Here is a 24644-nt window from a genome sequence, read left to right as displayed (position 1 = left end):
GGCCAGACAATAGGTCTGGCTGGGCAGAAGGAGAAGGGTTCTGGGAATAAGAAGGATTACCTTCAAGCTAGAGGTGCATTTTTGGGAGAGGAGCCAGGACTTCCATTCAGATTTCAGAAGCTCAGTAAGGGGAGTCCTTACGGGAAAGGGATTAAGAGGAGAGGGTTTTCCCCCTTCCCTTTCTCCTTGCCACAGGACTCAAAAAAAGATTTAAATCCACATTGGCTGAAGTTTTGGTATGAAGTAAATGTTAGCATTTCTTTTCTGTTTAACAGGAGGACTGGAAGCAGCTGTGAGAAGAGATAGCATTACAAGTGTCTTTAAAGCACCCTGTGAGCTTAACCCCTTGTAGACAAGTGGGCAATGCACATGAGAGAGGGAGTTTAATCCCTTTGATGCTGGAGGATGAGGAAGAGGCACAAAACCTGACCATGGGGCTTAATCCCCAGCTGTGCTGCTGCTGAGGAGCCAAGGCTAGAATAAGTGGGCCTAGGGCTAAAGGCAGTAGCTACAGTAGCTCCAAACCAAGAGAGTCAGGATCCACACAAGTATAAAAGGGTGGAACCAAGTGCCCAATGGAAAAAACACCACTCTGAGGCTCAGGAAGCTTCCTGCATAATTGGTTATTCTACCAAGGCTTGGCAGGCAACACACTGGATGGTAGTTCACAAGAGTAGGACTGGGGGCAGGCTAGCTAGTCATAGAGGACTACTGCTTGCCTGTCAGGGCTAGTTCGGCTACAGCCCCTTTCTTCCTCCTTCTTGCCATATCTGAATGTGCTGGATTTCTGGGCATGTTTCTTTTTGCAGTTATTGGCAGTAGGCTTTTCATGGGATTTCTGTTTAGTGGAACAATGTAAGGAGATGCCTAGAGGTAAAATTCCTAAAAGTGCCTAATACTGTTTTCTGTTTTACAATGAAACATGGGTTCCCTAAGTACCTAAGCTGCTTTTGATGGTATCTTGACTGTGTATTGGTCACATACCTGGTGATTTTAAAATGTTTTTCTATCTCTATAAACATATCTCAAAGCTTCTGAGGATTATGGATGATGCTGTTTGTGAAGGCTGTATAATGTGAGTGAGTGAAGGAATTGATTTGGGGACAAGCTGCTGTATTCCACTAGAAAATATTCGAGGTCAGCTTCCAATACACAGCTACACCTTTTGCTTAATCTAAGAATAGACAGCAACCAAAATATCTCAGAAGCAAAGAGGAAATGTGCAGGTTTTGGGTACTGTGAAGTTTGTGTTGCAAGATCAAGCTGTTTGTTTGTGTCACCATGATGCTCTGATGGTTATAATGCAAATATTATCCTCCCAAGCACTCAGTCAGGAGGTGGAGTGGAACCCTCCCCCTGTTTTCCACAGGTGGTGCAGCTGTTTTAGGATGTGTTCTGGAGCATGTAAGTTATTGATATTTTTTTTTCTCTTTTTAAATTATTTTCATGGCTTCTTGTCAACACTGGCTGCAGTGTAGATGTTACATCTTCTTATATTTATGTTTTTATCTTCTGTTCCTCAATATACTTAAGATGTCAGGTCCTGCTCTGGGGGCCATAAACCCTGCCTCCCCTCTGCCCCACAAGATAATATTTATGAGGGAGAGAATTTACTTAGGAGGTCCCATCATGAATTGCACTCCCACTGGAAAACGTTTGTCATAAAGAGAGAGTCAGTTAAAAATGAGTCCAGACCATAAAATCCAAGTATCTATGACAAGCCCACAAGAATCTGGGAGTATCCCTATAACACTTCCATGCCTGTGTCATGTCTGGGTCTCTGCTGCCTGTGACATTTCCTTGATAGTACAGCTCTACTAGATCCATTGTATCAAGTGGCAGACACTCAACCTCCTTTAAAGGAGGCAGTGGGGTTGGGGGAAAGCAATATTATTTTGAAGATGGAAAAATTAATTACAATGCTCTTTGGGTCCCTGATTTATGAATGAGGCTGAAGGTCATCAGATAGTTAGTTATTTTGTTTTGCAGTCCAATTGAAATAACCATGGTCTTAGTTGGATTTATTTTTGTGGAGTAGTGGGAATTCACATAATATAGTTCACCATTGCAGCCAGGCATTATTTGTAACAAACTTATTAGAAATTCCATTGGAAGAGTGGAAGTGGACTGAACTACCCTTTTGATTCTGGTCCTTCTTGGTCAAGTGCATCATTCCAGCAGTAATAAATGGAGGATGGTTCTGCCATTACTGCTTATGCTGTTGTAGGACAGGTATCCATAGGTGGAAGACTTAGATAGTTACCTGACCTAACAAGAGGTTGGGGAAGGGGTTAGGAAGCAAATTCTCAAATTAATGACATCCACTGACATATAGTAACAGGGGACCCAACCTCTGTTTCTGAGGGTGAGACAGGGCTGCAACCCTTAGGGCTGGCACAGGTGGCTGGGTCAGAGCTAGTTGTAGAGAGGCAAGCAGTCAGGGGAAAATAGGGTCTACGTGCAAATGACTGTCTGGGAGTAAGATGCAAGGCAATAGGCAGCAAAGGGCAGAGATTCTGCTAAGTAGTAAGGTAGTGAATGCAACAGAGCTGAAGAGACTGTGGCTTTACTGCCACAGGAGAGGACCAGGGTAGTAAAGCCAATTGATTGGTAAAGGAGGAATCCCTGTGCCCATTAGGTGGATGGGGGCTGGTGCCTAGAAAGGGTGGAGTAATGTAGGGATGTAAATGAGACTCCTGTGCTAAAGGAGGAGTCTGGCTGAGGCTGTGGTAGCAGAAAAAGCTCAAGAGAATGAGGAGAGCAAGTCTCAGGCACAGAGAAGTTGCTGTGTTTTCATGGTCACTTCTAATTGCTGCAAGGCTATTATAATCTGAAGGGGTATGAGGAGGCCACTGAGGGCACCTGGTGAAGACACTATAGGTAAATGCTTTGCAAGCTGCTGCAAAGCCCAGGAACTGTGCACATGGACCCATTGGGCACATCCAGATGAAAGCACACATGCCTGTCATCCAGGCAGCCTGAGTAGCTCCAGGGCCAGCAGGACCCGACTCACCTTTCCACAGTCACTGCACACTGGGCCAGGTCCTTCAGCTATAGGAAGGGCCCGGCCGTGGCAGTACCCAGCGTGGCATGCGGGAATCACATGCTGCACCAGCTTCTGCCAGCATGGGCTGGTCCCCAGGGCTGGGTCTCACCTCTGGCCCCTGTGCCTGTGGGGGGGTGAGAACCTGGCCCAGCCCCATGTGGCTCACTAGTCCGGCTTTGCACCAGAGTGGGTCACAGGGCTCCAGGAGGGAGCTGAGATCCATGGCTGGGGGGGCATTCCATGTGCTGTGGGGGGGGGGCTGCACTCTGTGGGGGTCAGGGGACCCACCCCTCCTTGAGCAGCCCCCACACAAGGTCCCCCACCCCCACAGTACCACCCGCAATTGCCCCACTCCTACCCACAGACCAACCCACATCCCTCCACATCCATCCACCCACCTTTCCCTACACCCCTTATCACCCCCTTCACAAACACCACATCCCCCCATCACATACCCATCATGTATGAAGAAAACCAAAAGCACAGATCAACACATATAGGTATTTAGACTTTATTTATTTTTGCATGAAGATAGGCTTCCAAATTGCTTTAACTTTGTAAATATACCAATAAAGCATTACCCAACTTATCACTGTCTCTCTCTCTCTCAATATATATATATGTGTGTGTAGAGTGTTTTTGTTTGTTTGTTTGTTTTAAGTGTGGAACAGAATGGATTTTGGGGTATTTTAAAAAATGGGTTTGGGATGCTGCTGCAGCAGTCCAGCTGGCTCAAGGGGTAGTGTCCCCAGGTATCAATTGGCTGGGCCCCAGAAGCTCCTGAGAGCAAGTAGCCCTGAGCTGCTTGCCAGGGCAGCTTTTTGTATGGATGGGACCAGGGCAGGGCAGCTTTTCATATTGCTGGGGACAGCACAGGTGCTGACCCCGGGCTCTAGCTCCTCCTGGCTGCAGATCCAGGAGGATAACCCAGGCAGGGTTATTTTGTCCCAAGTGGCACAATTTGCTCCACAACAAAGTGCATGTCCGAGCACGTGCACTGAGGCAAAAAGCCCCGGCTCAAATTTGCACCGCTTCTATTTGAGTTGCTGCAAGTGCATATGTGCATGTGTGGACGCGCCCATTAAGGCCAAAGACTGAGGAGGGCCCAACATCCCAACAAGGGAAAAACAAAGATCTCAATGGGGGAAGGGGTTTCTGGACTGGCAGCCTGTCTGTTTGAACGCGGTCTGCCAAACTTATCATTGGCCACATCAAGGTATGGCAGGAAGGGTGGGAGTGTGCACCAGGTGCCAAAGAGAGGTAAGCAGGATCCCAGGGCACTACAGATTGTCTGAGACACCCCAAGCCTTGTTACACATATGTGACCCAGATCTTTGCACTAAATGTTGTGGTCCAGGGAGGTAACTGTAACATGGAATACACACAGGTAAGCCTCTCCTTCTTTGCAAATGAATCCATTGCACTCAAGATCCTGCCTGCATCCATCCCAAACAGAATGCAGGTTTTTGAAACGAGCTAATAAAGACCAATTTGCTTTTGATGATGGCTCAGGCCTAATTTGTACATTTTACTTTAATTTCAAATGAAAGGCTAGTTGTAGAGATTGTTGATCTGAAAGGCGTGATCTACTGTGTTAAAGCCACACAAATGACATTCACTGAAGGTCCTAGGTGCTAGTCCCAAATCTGTTTGGAAAAGAGCTTTAAAGAACTGTTTGTTTGATCTTCAGGTTTTTCACTTTGTTTCATACTTGTATTGTCAATAAACAAGAGGGATGACTCTAATTCTTTTGGAATTTTATTAGGGAGATAAGTTAACAGAAATGGAAGGCAAAAAGAACTTCTGGCTGTCTGAGAAAATAAGTTAAAGCAAGCTGTGGTCCAGAACCTACAAGTTTGTTTTCATAGATTGTCAATCCATATGTTTTTTCGAAAGGAGTAAAATTAACTTAAATTGACTATGTATTTCTTTTTAATAATCCATATAGAGGGCCAACAATGCAGTATCCAAAACAAAGCCCAGGGTTACTTTTAAGTTTTACTGCTGCAGATTTCCAAGGGAGGAAACAGTATTTTTTTTAAATGATTTTCAAAGCTCCAACTTAATTTTACAGCATCATTTTGGACAACTCTATCCTATTTATTCTTGCTGAGAACAACAACACTTTGCATAATAAACATAGACACATTTCCTACTTGATTTTCAAATGTGTTGAAAGGCAAAACAGAGGTTGGTGAAAAATTGGTAGAACCTGTTTAAACAACTTCAGCTGCTCCCAGCAGGCTTGCTCTGGACATTGGTAGTATATGAAAATTAGGGTGAAGGATTCAGAGACTTCTGTCTGATGTAGATTCTAGAATGCTTTCCTCAGGGAACATTTCCTCTAAGGATCATCTTTTGACACCATTCTACTTGTCATCTCCCAGCCAATCAAATCTCCAAAGAGTTCTGTAGGATGGGAGGGGGGAAACTTATTTCTTAAAGTTTCTAGCCCAGCATTAAAGCAAATTGTCTATGCCTCCAGGCATTCCTTGCAGGCTTCTAGAACCCTGTGAAGTCACTCTATACTATGGCAAATGGGCCCTTTAGTCATTTATAAGCTATATACAAGTAGGAGCACTGAAGATGCATGGGTAATATAAAACGCAGAGCAGCCCTGGTGTTACAACGTACTTTTCTATGGAAGTGTGTCACTGTTTAAACATTTTGTAGCTTATAAGTAACCCATTGTTTTTAGGGGAGATCTGAGACTATGCATACCAAAAAAAATGCTGCTGCTCATTTTTAACTTGACATTTTTCAGCATAAGTTGCATGACAGTGGGAGAAAATAGACACTGATGGTAATTGTGCCTGGTTTTATAATGTGTCATTTAATTTTCTGAGCTTCACTTATAATTACTGAATAACTAGAATCAAATTGTTCTTTATAGCCACAATGAAATTAGAGCTTTGCCTATCTTTTGAGGGGTTAATTTTGATCTTTGTGTAGGGAATAAATAATGCGGAGGAAGGATTTTTTTTTTCCAGAGGGAAAAAAAAGATAAAATGAATGCATTCTTCTTTAAAATACTTCTGTGTCTATTCTTTTCACACTGACGGCCAAATTATTGCTCTCCTTCCTGTTTTAGCTGCAAGGGCACATGGGGATTTTCTGTTGAATCTCAGCTAAATTCCAGTGTGGCAAGCATGCAGTGAGCCCTTGGGTATCAGCTCTGCCCTGGTGCCACATATACGTGCAGCAAGTCCACTCAGTCTCAGCTCTGCCCTGGTGCTAGTGCTTGGGGCTGGTCCCGATGATCTTCCGAGATCCCTTCCAGCATTACAAGCTATGAATGTTAACCCAGCTCCTGCCTTGTTGTAGTATGCAGTGAGCTCTTGCCTAGTGTAGTACTAACCCAACACTCCCCCCTCACCCTGAACCCAGTACCAATTCAGCGAAATGCATACAATATATTTCAACCTTTTTTTTAAATTTCTAATTATTCTTTTTTTTAACTCCTTATTCTTTACTTCTCCCCACTGCCCATTCACTTCATAAAGTCAGTGGACTGGAAGGGACCTGTAAGATCATCTTGTCTGGACCCCTGCCATAGGCAGGAGGTTAATAAGCTCAAACTAGCTCAACAAGGTGCTTATCCAGCCTCCTCTTGAACACCTCCAAGGATGGCAACTACACCACCTCTGTCGGAAGTGTGTTCCAGGTTCTAGTTACCTTACGGAGAAGAAGTTCTTTCTTTCCTTATTTCCAGCCTAAATCTTCCCTCTATTAGTTGGTGACCATTCATCCTTTTCTTCCCAATGGGTGCCTTCCTGAATAAGTATTCCCCCCTGACATACTTGTAGGCAGCTATCAAGTCACGTCGCAGCTTCCTCTTATTCAGACTGAACAAGCCCAGCTCCTGGAGTCTCTCCTCATAGGGCCTATGAAACTTCAAAGGGTTCTTGCCTCCCACAGACTTCCCTTCCCACCTGTGGCTTTGGCTGGTTCTGGAGTGAGGGAAGCCACAGCCCTCATTGTGGTTTCTCTGCCTGGGAGTTACATGCCACCCTCCCCACTTCAGATGGATAGAGTTCTGGCTCCTGTCCATGCCCTGCTCCCCAGGTCCTCCAGTGGCAAGTCACAGTTGTACAGCTCTGAGATGGCAATAAGATTTAACCTGTGACTGCTCTGAAACTGTTCTAACTTTATGATGGCATAACATTTGATGGATCTAAAATGTTTAAAGGTAACTCGTAACAGCACCCATGAGAGAGCAGGTAGGAAACAAGTTCACTTTAAAACAAAGAAAAAATGGCTTTCTGGATGTAATCTTTTCAGTTTATGCAGAACTAAAACAGAGAGGATAAAGATGCTGTTTATAAATGAAAAGGGGAGTGGTGGCAGAATAGAAAATTGACTTCAGCAAATCAGTATTTACATCACTTTAATTTCTCCTCCCTTCAGATCCAGATTTAGTTTTCCTTATTGGGCATAAACTAGGCCAAGTAAGTTGTCTTTTTTGGCTTCAGATTCAGAGGGTTTTGTTTGTCTTGAATTGCTCTGTACTCTGCGGGTAGAGGGAGAAAGGGAAGAGCAGAGACTGTGAAGGATAGGAAATAGTAGAAAAAAATTAATCTATTCTTTTAAAATGGACAAAATTGCCTATTTCCAGGAATGTCATGAATAATCAGCAGAACATTAAGTGCCAATAAGAAGTTATTCCCAGCTGCTACAGACATGTCTTTGCTAGTCTCTCAACTCATCTTCACACTCCAGTGAGTTCCTGCTTAAACAGGGGTGAACAAGGGAAATCTGCAAAGGTACCTGACATTAGTAACTGCAAGGGCAGATGGACTAATGAACTGACAAACAACAATCTTTTCCATTCCATTTTATGCTGGGCCGTTCTCTCCAAGCAGCTGAAGCAATAGCTTCATTCTGAACCTCAAGTTTTTACAAACACTCTGCCTCATCACCATGTTATCTAGAGGTATAAAAGCTATTTATGGAGATGGCCAAAGCAGCTACTTCAAAAAGTCTAACTTTCTGCTTTTTGATCTCTAGGTTCAATTTGCATTCTTATTTCCAAAATCTATGGTATGAAAACATTCTCATATCAGTACAAAAGGGCTTAGTGTCAATGAGTGCCTCGAGGATTAGTATTTTATTTTAGTATCATTTAGGAAGAATCACAGTGTGGTAGCTTTACTCACATGGGTGAGTTGACTATTCATGTGAGGAAGGTGAATGGAGTCTAGGGTAATCCTTCCCCAGTGTGAATAAAATGGATTAAAATTATTATTTCCTTTCAGAATTCTGTATCATTTTAAGTAATCATCCAGAATGTCACATTTGAGGAAGACCTAATTTGCATCCCTTGCACTCCAAGAATATCCAACTGACCCTGATCTTCAGCTAATTTGAATCGGTTTAGTTCCATATACTTCATTTAAACTACGTAGATTTATACCTGCTGAGGATCTGGCCATTTTGGTGTTCTGAGTACATAAAAGAATCCAAGTTCAGGTTTAAGTATGGTTACGTTGTAGAGTTACAGAATAACTCTAGCACTCTTTATAAAATACTGGGCTTCTTCAGTGATGTTTCCGATTATGCAGTGGAGTGTATCTTGAGAACAAGAAATTCTCTTAGAGTTTCTTTCAGAGTTAGGAATTAAAATGAATAAGAATATGTCAGTGTGACAGGCTTCAAAAAATAGTATGGCGCATGGTAGAAACAGAAAATAAAGTTAAAAGAAAGACTTGGGAGTTGCGGCTTCAGCAGATTGTAAAAAGGTGTTGCAGCCCAAGGTCACCTCTAATCTGAGAGCTCAGTTCCACAATGGTTATATGACATTTGTGTGCAGATATGCAAACTGCATGAAGTCAGTGTTCCTCAAGACTTAATCTCCTTGTACAATGGGACACTTGGATCTGAAAAGCTGCTAGGGAGAAACCAGAATGAATGACTTTCATTCTTGAGCACAGAAAAGGCACATATATATATATTTTTTAAATTTAAAAATGGATACAGTCAGGCTGGAAGCTTCCCCTGGTGGGGTATACAACCAGTACTTAGAGGACTCTGCAAGAATGTACAGCCATGCTTATACACTGAAAATTAAAAGAATCTTGAAACTGCGTGAAAGAAATCACCTATTTTTAATTGTCTGCCTTTCTGTCTCTCTATGCCGGGCACTTGTTCCTTTTACTACATGAGAGATCTTGTAGCTTATTGTTTTATTTATGTAACTAGCAAGTATTTCCCACCAGGTACAGAACATTTTCTTTGAATTGATTTAATGAATTCAACAGTAACTGGGCCAGATCCTTAGCCAGCATAAATGAACAGAGCTCAGCTGCAGTCACTGCGGTGATGCTGATTAACACCAGCTAAGGATGTTGCCTACTAGGGCTGTGTGGAACAGCACCATTTTGTTTTGACTTCTGGTTCACCATTTCAAAGGGACAGTGTTTTGTTTAATTTTGAAGCATTGTTCTGTTTCATTTTGTCAAAACTCTTTCGCTGTTTTGATGCGTTTTGACATTTTACCCATAGGCTATAATTGAGAATCATGAAAATGCCTATAACTTTGTCATTTCTTTCCTGATTCAGCTGAAAATTGCAGGGATGGTAGCCCCTTCTGAGGGCATGAAGTCTGTCAAGCTTCAAGGAGATAGATGAAGGGGTTTCTGGGAAACTGTACCTCAAGAGGCTGATAAGCAAAGCTCATGTCACTTGCTAGCAGCAGCAGCTTCCTATCATCCTGCATTCAGATCTGGGAGTCTGCACTCATAGAAGGGCCATGGGGCCGTGCCAGACTCCTCCTGGGGGTGTGGGCCCCCAGATCTGCACTCAGGATGGCAGGAGGCAGCTGCGGCTGCTGCCGCTGCTGCCTGGGACTGGAACTGGGTACAGCCTGCACCCTGCATCAGGAAGTCTGGTGCTGCAACTAGCCCCAAGCAGCAGCAGCAGCCTCCTGTCATCCTGCATGCAGATCTGAGGGCTCATGCCCCCAGGAAGACTGGCAGTGTTGGGAGGGCAGCTTGAGCTCCTTGGGGCTGATGGAGCTGCTTGGAGCACAGCCCTGGCTCTCCCCGCCTCCCACTGCTGGGCTGTGCTCTGAACGGCTACACCAGCCCCACGGAACTCAGCTTGGTGTCGGGAAGGGGCAGGAGAGCCAGTGGCAGAGCCGCTCACGATGCAGTCCTGGCTAGTGTCTCTGTCCCACCTCCCACCGCTGGGCTGAGTGCTGTGGGCCTGGCAGAGCTGCTTGGAGTGCAGCCCAGTGGCGGGAGGCAGGGAAGAGCCAGGGCTGTGTCCCAACTGGCTCTGCCAGCCCCACAGAGCTCAGCCCAGCAACAGAGGCAGAGCGCATCCCTGGCTCTCCCCTGCCTTCCACCACCGGGCTGCTTTGAAACTCAAAATGTTCATTTCATTTTGAAGCCTTTTGTTTCATTTTGATTTTGCTCTTTTGAGCTTGAAAAGTGTCAAAACAGCTTTGAAACAAAACACTCATTGAAATTTCACACAGCCCTATAGCTTACAGGTATCTTCCATTCACCAGCTCTACATGTGCAGCCTCAACCCTGCCCTGCTCTGCCCTTAAAAGAATGTGATTGGTTCTTTTGCCATTCATCTGCAGACTCAGTGGGCCAGATCCCCCAGCAGGTGTTATTGTGCATAGTTGCATTGCCTTCAATCAATATTCTTTGTAAAAGCTCAAGATTAGAAATAATGGAAGCTATAGTGATGATATTTTTTTTTCTGTCACATTACTGCAAGGAGTCCAATACTTTTGTTTTGTATTTTTTGGTTAGAGCTAGATCCTACCCATGGCCAGGGGCAAGCTGCCAGGGGGCTGAGTAGCCCCTGAGCTGTAGGGGGCCCAGTTCTTCCCTCCAAAGTGGAGATGCCCCTCCTGGCCCCATCCAACTATTCCCCAAGCCCATCCAAGGAGCAGTTGGATAGGGCCAAGTGCTGCCTATGAGCTGGGGCAGCACCTGGCCCACTAGCAGCTTAGCACCTGGCCCACTAGCAGGTGCTGCTGCTGCAGAGGGAAGGACCAGGGTCCCCCAAAGCTCAGGATCTGCTCATCCCACCAGCATCTTGCCTCCTGCTACAGGAGAGGTGGGCAGGGTTCACCCAACACCCTTTCCCCCAGATTAAGCCCCTCATCACTTCTGCCTTCAGCAGGCTGCTGAAGTCAGCAGGCTAGCTAGGGCCTCCTGGGAACAGACTGTCTTGCCCTTGGGGCAGCATGAAGGTGGCAGGAGGGTGGCTGGTTTGCTAGTGGGTAGCGGGGACGGTGCATGGGGCACTGGAAGCCTGAGCGGGCTCAGGGAAGCATTGGAACAGGCACCTCAAAGCTGAGTTAGCAGCCTAGCCAGGCTTCCAGCACCTTGTGCAGCAGTTGGGGGCAAGTTGAGAGCTGCATCATTGCAACTTGCCATTGTAAGATATAAACTCATTTAAAAGCCCCAAAACTCTTGCACATGTATAGCATGATGTCATTAAGCCACACAAAGTAAGGTTTTTGTCATGTGTACATGGTAATGGCATCACGTGTACAAGCGCCCTAAGATTTGAATATGCATCTTATTAGCTGTTACCTTTTGAGGACTGTTTGTTCCTCACACATTCCCTAGAGATAGATGCATATTACCAGATATATATATACTTCTGCAACCTTCGTACTTCCCCAGGGGCAAGCCAGCCTGTTCCCAGGAGGCCCTAGCTGTCCTGCTGCCTGCAGAAGCTGCTGAAGGCAGAAGTGGTGAGGGGCCCAATTATTTTTTTGGTGGGGGGAGCCTGCCCACCTCTCCTGCAAGCAGGAGGCAAGCTGCTGGTGGGCTGAGTGGCCCCTGAGCTGTGGGGCGCCTTGGTCCTTCCCTCTGCAACAGCAACACCCCCTAGAGCTACCCAGCTAGGTTGCTAGTGGGCCAGGTGCTGCCCCAGGTCAGAGGCAGCACCTGGCCCTATCCAACTGCTCCCTGGATGGGTTTGGGGAACAGTTGGATGGGGCCAGGTGCTGCTTCTGAGCTGGAGCAGCACCCAGCCTGCTAGCAGCCCACACAGGTTGCCCTGGGGGGTGCCACCACTTTGAAGGGAAGAACCAGTGGCCCCTGCAGCTCAGGGTCCACTCAGCCCCCTGGCAGCTTGCCCTCTGACTGTGGGTAGGCTCCAGCTCTCACCAAAACAAAACAAAACGAAACAAAACAAAAGTATTGGACCCCTCACCATAACATGATGGAAAAATTGAAATGGTAGGTTTCAAATAAAAAAACATCATTTCAGTTTAGGGGTCATAGTACCCTAAGGACTCAACCTTTGTCATGTGTACCCTTAGCACCCTTAGAGGTAAAAATGTCAAAATTCCAGAAGTAATCCTTCAAATCCCATCACTCTCCAACTTCAAAGCATATTCTGCTTAAGTGGTTATTGGACCATGTTGCCTTATATTAGTAATTGCCATATTTTTATTTAATGTTTATAATATCTTTCTCTCCTGTCCATATTTTTCTTTTAAGCGTAGTTATTTAGGACATGATTCCCAAGTCTTTCTTACATTCTGTTTGGCCAATATTTTAAAAAACCACTAGTTTTGTTGTAGGACATCTTTGGCACCTGATTTGAGGCATTTTAAATAGGTCTAACTTTCAAGAAATGTAGAGCCACTCAACTCTGGAAAACCAGTCACTTTTTAAGAAGCTGCAGGTATTTAACTTAACATTAAAGAACTCCACATCACTATTAAGCTTTAAAAGTCTTGCTTTTGAGGGACTTCTAATTAGTCCTTATTTATCCCCAGGAGATTAAACACTGGAGTATAAAGTCATTTCACTTTATACAACTATTCTTACTGGCATTGCCCCCCCATGAACCTCCTCAACCTACACAGCATCTGCTGACCTTGGCTGGTATTTCCATCTCTGGACAGACAATTTTCTCAACATGACACATGAATAAGAACATTCAGAGGGTACAGCATGATTCAGTGGCAGATACTTTGTAGTGCACACTCCTATGAGTAATGTATATTGCAATTTGATACTGAACCTAAGTGAATGCATACTGGTATATAAATGACATCATATTATCTCTATTTATTAATAGGAGAATTTAGTCTCTATAAATGATTTCCCCCGCCAAACAAACAGTAACAACAATTAATCAGACAAAAACACACCAAAACCCCAATTATTTAATTACTAGCAGATGGAACGTGTTTTTGTTTTCCTTGGGTAAAATGGTATGTAAGGAGTGGCAGGCTTGGAGACTAAATTTTATCTTTACTACGTTTTTGTTTCTTTGTTTAATTTTAGGCCAACAACTTTTTCCAGAAAAAAAAGGTTGTATGGACAAAAGATTATTTCTATTTGTATGCTCATAAATCACGGCCTAAGCCAAGAATCATACTTAAATAAAAGAAAGTTGCAGGAACTTTGTACTGCCAGACTTTATATGGTTGTTTCAACTGTATGTGAAAAATGCTGTCTGCTTGCACTTAACCAGTGTTCAAGAAACTCTTTGGGGTAGCAGTAATTGCTACTCTCAATATAAAGTTTTGACACACAGGCATTTTTTTAAGGTCAAACTCATAAAGGAAGGTATACTTTTGCTGTGGTAGTAGAAATAGAAGGTCATCGTTCATTTTGGAAAGCATGGGTGTTTAGACTGCCATTGACAAAACCAGTCTGCAGCTTCCTGAAGCTATTGCTGTGTGGTTTAACATATTAATAAAAATAATTCAACTGATAAAAAGAAACTCACCATGTTACAACCAATACCACAAAGCATTTGGGAAAGATGGAATTCCAGGAGATTTGTTGCTTGATTCAGGTGGAGAATTGGATTGACATTGACTGTCAAGCCTGAATAAGTTGTATGCAGGTTCTGGAGACAGACAGACAGAGATTTATATTAGGTCAAGTCCACTTAAGCATGGCAGCTTTCTTACTATAATTCAAAATCAGAGTGCACCCAAATATATGGGGGCAATCTCATCCTTTTTTCTGAATTTGGCCTGTTTTCCCAGCATGTTTAAAACAGCAGGACAAAAATTGCAGCCCAAGCCCTCTCTCCAGTGCAGGCATTCCTTGACTTAGGAGCTTTGGATTTACGATGACCTTTATAAATTGACACCCAGTTTTGAGGTTCTGATGCGTGTTTCAACTTTACAATGCTCAATACAGCTACCTCCAGCTAGTAAGTCTGAAAGGGGTGTGTGGGGGGGGGGGCACAGATCAATGGCCCTGCAGTAAAGGAGGGATTGGGGCTGGGACAGGGACTGGGGCACCGCTGCCCAGCCGGGGTGCGGGTGGGGTATGGAAGGAAGGTGTGACTTGTCCAAGGTGTGGGGGGGCATGGCTCCTGCTGTGGTGCACCGCTAGTACAGGAGCTGCTCATCTGGTGGCTCCCGCTGCTGCTCCTGCTGCTCATCCAGGACAGCGTAAGGAAGGGGGACATGTATGCTTATGGATCTCTGTGGGGCAGGCAGGGCTAGGGCTGCACCGCACTGTATTCCAGGCAGGCGCAGTGGCACTGGGAGAGGGTCTATACCTTGCTGCCACTTGCCCAGCCAGGACAAGGTGGGCATGGGGTGTAGCTGTTGCGCTGCTTCCAGATAAGCGGCACACAGTGGCAGGAGCCACCCCACTTCTCACGAACCCTGGATGACCTGCACCTTCATCCCATGCCGCCTCCACCCCACCTCACCCTGGTTGGGTGAGCTGCAGGAGGTATGGGGGTGGGCATATGTGCCCCTGGATCAGGGTGGAGCAGGGCCTATGGAAGGGCTGCAGCCAGCTAAAATTTTGTCCTAGTTCTCCTATAAACCATGCCACCTGCCCAGAGCATGGTGCAATGCAGCTCTGGCCTCACTTACCCTGCACAGATCTGGGTGCACATGCCCCCCGACTCTTACCCTCCTGGATGAGTGGCAGAAGCCACTAGATGAGCAACTCCTGGACCAACAGTGCATGACAACAGGGCCATCTCACCCGCCCTGCACCTCCTGGGCAAGCTGTGCCTTCGTCCTATGCCCCCCCACCATGGCTGGGCAGCTGTTGCTCCAGCCTCTGTCCCAGCCCCAGCCCCAATCCCTCCTTCACTGTGGGGGTGTTGATATGCTCCCCCATGTCCCTTGCCTCTCTCCTCCCCCTTCCCTACCACCCCAACAGACTTACCAGCTGGATGCAATTGTATCGAGCATCATAAAGGAACTATTCGCCCATTTATAGCATTGTTCTTATGAGAAAATTGGTTCCGAGTTGCAATGTTTCAACTTAAGATGCAGTTTTCAGGAACCAAGTGTGTCGTAAGTTTGAGAATCCTACCCCCCCCTTACTCCGAGACATTCCCTCTGCTAGAGTGGGGGGATGCAGTTCTGCACAGAATATTGTCCAAATTTCCAAATTCAGTGTTATTTCTTGAAATACATATCTGGAAATGTTAATTTTGAGGAATGCCAAAATCCAGGGTAGACTTACCAGTTGGGAAGAACCAAAGCTGGGCCACAGTAGGTCAGACAGAGCTGTGTAAATCAATTTAGCTCCATTACAGTCCTAACATTTTAAGTCTTTTAAAGGGTTACTTTAAATACACAACTTTAATGACACCCTTTTTGGATTTGTGCTGGCTCCAGAATACAAAAGGGTAGAAGAGGGAACAGAAATGGCTTTTCACTATATCACTCCCTGTTACCTTATTTCTCCCACTATTTGCTTTTGTGTTCTCTCTCTCGCTCTCAGTTCTCTCTCTTCTCTCTCTTCTCTATCTACATACAAACAGTAATAAAGTGATTAATCATATGATATTCCAGGTTTGACAGCTTTGGCCTCTCCTGACTACATTTATATCTAATCAGGGAGGGCTTCTTCTTGCTCCATTCTCTGGCTTGTCAGAGCCTGCCCAGTAACTCACTGCCATCAACTATTCAGTTCAAGCAGCATTATGCATCCTCTCAAGAATGATTATCTAGCTGGAGAAATCAATAAACTGGAGCTCTATTAATAACACACATTATAAGGGAGATGCCAAAATGACTGTCATGTTCTCTTGTGTGAGTGCTGTCTGAACATAGGGAAAACTGTCAGAAACGTGTTAGAATTAAATCATCCTGACACCATCATTCTAGTTTCTTTAATAATGGGGTGTCAGCACCTCAATATTTCCCTGTGCTAATAGATTTCTGGGGGCAAATAAAAGTTAACCAACTTGAACAAGACTTTTTCAGCTTAAGTTTGGTATGACACAAAATGAAATCAACAGAACAACTTATTATCTGTTGCCCCAGGGTCTCTGTTACAGACTAGTGATTCAAATACTCTGATTTGAGAGGCATTTGGAAGCAAGCCTGCTTCATTACAGTCAGAGGGACTCTCAGAAAAAAGAATTGTATCAGGATAAAATTGAAAATTACTGACAGGGATCACTGCAATTGAAATTAATCATTCTTGTTGCTGAATGATGTACATTATTCACAAAACCTTCTGGTGCAGTAGCCTACTGCATCTCAGGTAAGAGCAAACCTCTCCATGTGATCTAAGAGGCTACACATCCTTCTCTTTGAAAGGCACAACTTTTTCCAATTTATATTTCCATCATTCATTTTGGGGGACTGAAGTATTATGACTTGATTGCCCACTCTAAATCTTACATGCCTCTTACAGCAGTCATGCCGCAATCACAGATGTGGGATTTCTAACATGGCACTTAGCAAGTGATCCAGGCTGCCCTTTAAATAAGCCATCTTGGTAAAGAGAAATGGAAGGAAAGTAACTGTATCATTTGCAAGTGTTCTTAGGGAATATATTTCACAAGAAAAGCTGGTAGCCTTTGAGATTTACACTACAATTTAGACTTCCTTTTCCTTTTTTTATTTGCTTTTAAGGACTAAACAGTGGTCTGTAATTCTGATGGAAAAGATGCTGTCAATCAGAGGCTCTATTTATTTATCTTATTCTTAGAAAATGCATGTATAGAAAAAGAGATTGTCATTCAAATTCTTGGATAAGAGATGCTGGTGTATTATTGTAAAAAGGTTGCAGATATCATTCTTTTGATTACCATGGAAGAAAAATAGCTTCTCTAGACTTTCAGAAGTGGAAGAGAAGCAGAAAAATGACATTATTTCTATTATAGCAGCATCTAGATGCTGTACATGAGATCAAGGTCCCTTTTTGCTAGACATAGTGCACATGCATCAAAAGAAACAATTCTTGTACCCAGAATCCTGCCATTTAAAGAGAGAAAGCTGACAAAGGAAACTTGATTGACTCCATAGGGACACACAGAAAGTCTGTGGCAAAGTTTCAAGCAGACCTGGAGTACCATAACCTTAACCAGGAGACTGTCCTGTCTTTCAAAATTCCTAGAGCTATTTGTGAGTCTTTCCAAATTTCAGATTTCAAGTCTTGATCCATAGTTACTAGAATAAAGCTGGGCAGAGATTTATATACTGAGGAAGACAAAGTTATTTGATTAAATCTGGTATCTTTAATTAGACCAATTCAGATAGCTGGAAAAATTCTTCTTTACAAGATTTCGGGTATCAATGCCCTTTGTCAGGCTGAGGAAGCATCTGCAGTTGGTACGTGCTCAACTGCAGGTGCTTCCTCAACCTGACAAAGGGTATTTATACCCAAAAGCTTGCAAATAATTTTTTCCAACTATTTGAACTGGTTTAGTGAAAGATATTAGATTTACCCAAAGACCCTTGTCTGCCTATGTCTTTAGACCAACTCTGCTACAACCTATACCCATGTACTGAGGAAAGGATTTGTGATTTCTGATGGGTATCTTGTTCCATTTCAGAATTCATTGGCTGGAATCAACTGTCATGAACTGAGGTGGGCCATAAATTCTTGTTCAAATCTAAAACACAATAGGAATCTAGAGATGAAGAGATAGGAGCCAATATGAATCCAAACAAAGAGGAAAAAACATAATTCAATGCCTGTAAGCAAAAGAAAGTTGAAGCTTATGTAGCCATGATAACTATGGATGATGGTAAATAAATAAATAAAATAACCAAATACAAACAAACCTTGTAACCTTTAACAAATTTACAGAAAAAGGCCTCTGCTCATTCACTCCCATATTCCTGAGCTTTTCTATGTTGGAAGAGGATGATGCATTCTGGGATGCCACAGGAGATTTAGAACTAACCTTTGTTGTATTGGAGGGGCCCTAAAGGATAGGGATGTGCAAAGCTTCGACTTAATATTCGATTCAACAAATATTCAGCATATTCGACGTTGAAAAGTGGAAGTCGAGTCAAATAGCAGCTGGTTGAATAGCTGTCGAATCGAATACCCCAAGTGTAATATTAACAGTGCGGGTTGAATATTAACAGTGCGAGTCGAATATTCGACAGGGGTCGAACATTCAACTTGCCTATACTGGATTCCCTGTAAGGGGGAAAAAAAGGAAAGTAAGGGGAGGAAGGGGGAGAGGGGGAAGGAGTGCTTTCATGATTGACATGTGTGGCTGGCCAGTGACCTGTCAGCATTCTCTGAGGTCTCTTCCAGTCCCAGTGCTCTGGGGGAGGGCCAGAGAAAATGCATAAAAGGCAGCAGTTTTTCAGCTCCCCTGCTTTCTGCTTTGGGGTCAGTTTCTGAGCTGCTGGTGTTCTCCAGCACCTCTGCGTCAGACCACGATGGCTAGAAGCCCTGATCTTCAACAGATTCCCCGTTTGCAATGCTAGCAACAGGGATTTCTGAGAACTTGGGGCTTTTATTTTATAACTACTTTTCATATTATTTTACGCTTATATTGGATAGGGTTAGTAGTAGTCTAAGATCTATTCTATATATAGGAATTTAGTTTATATATATATTTTTATACATCATTCATTCTTTCCACCATACCAACGATTCTCAATATATTATCTACACACACACAAACACATTTACATAACATCCAGAAATCTAATCCATGGCGCACAGCACACTTAGAGGTCCAGTTTACATATGAAGGAACACATTATGAAGCAGGGTGGAAAGGCAGGTGGCCACACTGGCCAGCCTGCATGAAGGGGAGCAAGGGGAGTTGCAAGCAAGAGAGCTGCAATTTCTCCCCCCCACCAAACTCAGACACAGCCGCTTTCCTCCCGCTACAAGGGATGAGGCTGCTACAAGCAGTAAAGAGAGGGGAGCAGCAGTGCCACCAGAGCCACTGCCTGTGCCTGAGACTCTCTCATGTCCAGACACAGCAGCCACAACCTCTCCCACCATAACTGCAACCAGCACAGCAGCGCACTCCACCTCTGTCACTGCCTATGCTGAGCCCTCCAGTGCCAGAAGAAGAGCTGGCACTGGATCTGGATCTCAGTGCCCTGGCAAGGGAAGTTCTGGGGAAGGAGGGGGAATCAGTCGAGTTTGTGCTCGGCACCCCTCCAGTTTTTCCTTTCAAGCCGCGAGGTCTTTTCCAGAAGGCACCTCAGAAGTTGCCTCTGTGCAGGTGAAGGCAAGTGGCTTACCTGAGTCCGCTCTTTCTCTTACTGTGCCTCCGACTGCTGAAGAGGGGGAGAGTTCAGCAGCATCCACAGATGCACCCGCATGCCGGAGGGAAAGGCCTAGTACTAGCATAGTCTGGGATCATTATGAGCTGGCAGATGATCCCGCGTTTGTTATATATGTGCACTGCTGAGCCAAAATCAGCCGGGGCAAGGGAACAAAGCACATGACCACCTCGGGGATGCTGAATCATCTCAGCAGGTACCACCCCTTTGCCACAGGAATGACCCTCACTCATTTCACAACCCCCATCCCCCCACAGCAGAGGCAGGGCACCCTGGAACACTGGGGGCAAAAGGGACCAGTTGCAAATGCGAGCAAGGTCACCCAGACCCCTGGGGAGATGCTTGCTCTGGATGGCCAGCCCTTCACCTTTGTTGAGCGGCCAGGGCTTAGGCGGCCCCTGGCAGTGCTGGCTCCATCCTACCAGGTGCCTACACACACCACCTTCAGCAGGATGGTGATGCCCTCACTATATGAAGCATGCAGGAAGCATTTGAGGGAGGAGCTGCACAAGGCAGGTCCGCAGGTGACCGTACATTTCACCTCGGACATCTGGAGCAGCTGGGGTGGAGATCATGCGTACCTCTCCCTCACAGGGCACTGGTGTGGTCAGTCAGGCTGTCAGTGGGCAATCCTTCACCCCAAGGTGATGGATGAGTCCCACACAGCCGCAAAGATAAGGGGGGCCATGAACCGCATGGTGCAGGGGTGGCTGGGCGTTGGGCAGGCTGAGCTCACCCGCGGCTTTATGGTCACTGACGATGGGGCCAATATGGTCAAGGCAGTCCCTGATGCCAACTTTGCTGGTATTCGCTGTGTGGCACACAATTTACATCTGATTGTGAGGGATGTCTTGGAGGGGACAGGGCTGCCAGTGATGGCGCCAGCAACACCAGCAGGCTCATTTCCAGATGGAGGAAGGTGGCAGGCTCCTTCCACTGGAGCATCAAGGGGGGCAAGATGCTGCGGGACAAACAAGCAGAGCTAAATGTCCTGCAGCGCAGAATCATGCCGGATGTGGAGACTCGCTGGGACTCCACACACCTGGAGCTCGAGAGGCTGGTGGAGCAACAGAAGGCCATCCATGAGCTGGCCTTGCTTGGGGAGATTGGGATCAGCAGCCCCCTGACCAAAGCTGAGTGGGAAGCCATCTCCCAGATCTTGCTGGTCCTCAAGCTCTTCCTTGAGGGCACTGAGACCCTCAGTGCTGCTGATGCCTTCCTCAGCCAGGTGGTCCCCATAGTGAAGGAGCTCTGCAGCCAAATGGGGGCCAATGTTCCTGGCTGGGGCAGGTGGCTTTCACCAGTCGTGCAGGCACTGGTGAGGTGGCTGAAGGAGGGCCTTAGGAAAAGACTTGAACCCTTGGGGGTCCAACGCATTGCATATGCTGTGACCCAGCATCATATGTGGCAGCGAGACACTGAGTCACTGGAGGGAGGTACTTATTAAGAAAATGATGGAGGCGGAACGGCGGAGGTGGGGGGAAGTGGGACAGGGGGATCCATTGCCTGATCCAAGCCTGCCATCCATGAGCCAGTCTTCCTCTCCACTACAGGTGCTGCCAATATGGGCTAAGGCCATGGCAAACATTAGGGGATCCAGACCCACCAGACCCCAGGATCAGGCAGACAGCCATCACACCGTGGTGTCTGCCTATCTTGCTGAGCCTGTGGAGCCCCTGGACTGTGACCCCTTGGCCTACTGGGGAACCCGCAGCCCAATGTGGTCGGATCTGGCCACAGTTGCCCAGGAATACCTGTCCTGTCCACCGACCAGGGTGTTCAGTATGGCTGCGGATACTGTGACACCCTACCGCGCCTGCTTGGGTCCTGGTTTGGAGGAGCAGCTGGTGTTCCTCAAGGTGAACCTCCCACCGCCGGGCTTCCCCAAGCGCCAGGTGCAGATGGAGCAAAAGCCACCCTCCTCACTCCATCTGTATCACGAGTTTTGTCTCTCAGCAACCTAAGGTGGAGTTTCCCCCAAACCCCTCCACATATCACTATGAAAGTTGGCAGGCTTTGTGGGCTCCTCAGGGGCTAGAAAGTCTGCAATTTTGAGCTCCCTGTGGCTTTCCACACAGAAGTCACAGGAGGTTTTCTCTCAAGAATTTGGGGTGCTGTATCTCTGAACGCCCTGGACCTATGTTGTTGACAGTTGGCAGGCTTTGTGGGCTCCTCAGGAGCTACAATTTCTGCAAGTTTCATCAAGATCAGACAAGAAATGCCAAAGTTATAGCCTGCTTCAGCCTTCCCCATTATAGCCTATGGGGGAAGTCAAAGCAGCTCGAATATTCCACTGAGCTTCAACCTTGAGTCAAAGCAGACCCATTTTGACTTGAAGCGGATGACAAATAAAAGTGGGACTCAGTTTAATATTTGACATGGCTGTCGAATCGAATATTAGCTGCTCTGCACAGCCCTACTAAAAAATCAAAAAAGTCTTTCTCAACAATATGTGCCTTTTGATATTTGTTTTTAATGGTTCATGGTTAAAATGGTTGATTTTAATGTTTGATTCATTTTTAAATATTTTAATATTGAACAGCTTTTAAAGAAGCATTGCTAGACTTTACCAACAATGTTAGATTCCCAAGGCACATCTTCTATTGCAACCCCAATGGACCTTGGATTTCTTGATTTTTGCTTTATAGGGTAATGAAACAGAATTGTCTTGTGATCAGCAGCAAGATCAGGGGACAAGCAGATTTGTAACCATGATTTGGATAGTAGATAAAAGGCCTAGGAGCTGACATTTCAGTTAAATCTGAGCACCAGTGTAACACCTTTTGGAAACTGGAGTATTTCTCAACCTATTCAACCTTTCTTCTTCTTTTTCTTCTAAATTTATTACTTATTTAACGTGGCAGAGTTGCTTACAAGAACTTTGGCTTTGAGCCCAGGATCTTTTCCATGCTGTTACCAAGAAAAAGATGCAGGCATGTGCAGTAAAAATGTTTTTTGACAAATTCCAGGAGTGGGAGAGATGCAGTTCCCATGTCCAAGGAACATGCCAAAGATGTATAGAGTGTTCCTCACAGAGGAAAGAGGTTTGGGCCTTCTCTTATGAAAAGCAATAGTTTACTCAACAAGGAGCCTCTTTGGATTTCATTGGGACCACTCATAAAGTTAAGTGCTGCTCAGCATGATTAAGCGATGTAGACAGAGCATTTGGATGATATACAGCAGTGTCTGTAACCTGGATCATTTCAAATGGGAACTATTGCTCCTCAGAACCATTTATATTGCTTCTAAATTGCACTAATTACTATGCAGCCACCTTCTCAAAGATTCTTGCTTTAAACCAAAAAATGGGAGCTAAGGAGCACTTAATATGTCAAGGGTCCATTCTGTCTCCAATGAAAGGGAGTAGTTGGAAAACTCCATGACAGCAACCTCTAAAAAAAGTGATCAATTTAAGCTGAGGAGGAGAACAGGGTAAAGAGAAGGAGAAATGAATAAAATTGGAAAAAAATTGGCACAGCTGCATGCAATTCTTCAAAGGTAGTGCAAGAAGAAGAGTAAAGGTAGGGAATTAAAGGGGAATTGAGACTGGGCTTTCAGGGGCAGGAAAGAATGGTAAGAGTTCAGTTTAAGGTGAAATGATTTTTGAACATTATTGCTTGTGCAATCCTACACAATGCTTTGTTTTGGTAGGGCATTTTAGCAGCAGATAGTCATCATTAAAATAAAACCAAAAAAAAAAAAAACCCTCTCTAAAATGTTTAGATACTGGGTTGATTAATCAATGCCTAACAGTTGCACTGGAAATATTCGGCATTGTGTTTAACTTGTAGAAGGTCATTCAGCTTAACTGCTGTCTGCAAACGACATAATTTTCCCCATATTGCTCTCTACAGTAAACTGATGCTCAATTGTAGAGAACTTCAGAGCACGGTTGTAAAATATTGATTAAAAACCTTGCAACACACAAATTAGATTCAGAACAAGATGTCCAGTTTTAGAATTCAGTGCAATGTTGATACTTTATTACAAATCAAACACTGTAGAGAACACACAATCTGGGATTTGAAAAGAAAATACCTTCCCATAAAAATAGTATAGAATAGGTCATATTCAGTGCTAGAGGCAGTGGGACATGGATACAGTATGGTTGTTATGGGTACCCCTTTGTGGGAGATACCACTCCTTGTTGGCACTGTAAGTATCAGCCATCATGGCATTATTTCTCTTTTAAAGAGGAAGGAGGTAGAAGAGGTATCATAAGCCTCACTGGGAAGGCTTCAAACTGGGGGACAGAAAAGATGGCAACCCACCAGTAGGTGTGCGTGATACGTGTGCCTAATTCAGAGAAGATAAAGCTATGTTGCTTTAGCTCTTTAACTCTGTGGTGGGCTTGCCAGTGGCATACTGGTGCACCAGCTTTGGAAAAGTTTGAAATGATTGGTTGTGTATTTCCCTTTCCCAAACCAATTAGGTGAAGGCAGGGAACAGGATAGCCTCATGCCTACTGCAGGGGTGAGGTAAAGAGCTGGACCTGAGAGGGGACTACCACCCCCCTCTCTGATTGGTCCATTTCCAGTCTGGAGGAGGAGACCCCAAAGGGAATAAAAGAGCGGTGTGCCTGGCACATGGGCGGCTGCGATGAGGGACAGAGAAGAGGGCAAAGAAAAGCTGGCCAGTGGGGTGGAGTTGTTGCCTCTGAAGAGCCCAGAAGAGAATCACTGGATAGGGAGTGGCAAGTGGCCATGCCCCCCAGCCCCGCCACAAGGGAGCATGGCAAGCAGTGCACGGGTCGGTGTATGGAGGGTCCAAGAGGGACTGAAACCCTGGGACTGGCACAAGGCATCTTGGGGATCGAACCCCTGGCATGAGGCCAAGCAGTCAGTGCACAGGCTAGTACATGGAGGGTCCAAGAGGGACCAAGACCCTGGCAGCTTGGGTCTTCAACCCCTGGCATGAGGCCAGGCTTGTGGTGCACAAGTCAGTGCACAGAGGGTCTGGGATCAGACCAGGATTTCAGAGCTTCTTGAGGCATTTCAGGTCGCTAGTCCCCAGCATGAGGGTGGGAACATGGAGCACAGGCAGTGCACGGAGGGTCTGGGAGCAGACCAAGACCCTGGAGCCGCACCAGGCAGCTTGGGTTTCCAATACCTGGCACAAGGCAGAGCCAAC

The 24644-nt window shown here is 45.4% G+C and overlaps 1 protein-coding gene across 1 annotated transcript in view; it reads right to left on the bottom strand.

The window, feature by feature from the left end:
- The window catches only part of LOC149868556 (uncharacterized), a 35172-nt gene that overhangs the window by 2076 nt on the left and 8452 nt on the right, over nt 1–24644 (bottom strand). The window contains exon 2 of the mRNA XM_090037242.1: nt 13763–13885. Coding sequence (XP_089893368.1) covers nt 13763–13885 — 123 coding nt within the window. The remainder of the gene's footprint in view (nt 1–13762; nt 13886–24644) is intronic.

Source organism: Crocodylus siamensis, chromosome 3, assembly GCF_052110815.1.
Source record: "Crocodylus siamensis isolate JL-2025a chromosome 3, ASM5211081v1, whole genome shotgun sequence".
Taxonomy (NCBI): domain Eukaryota; kingdom Metazoa; phylum Chordata; order Crocodylia; family Crocodylidae; genus Crocodylus; species Crocodylus siamensis.
Note: the sequence above shows the minus strand (reverse complement) of the source record. Positions and strands in the feature narration are given on the sequence as shown.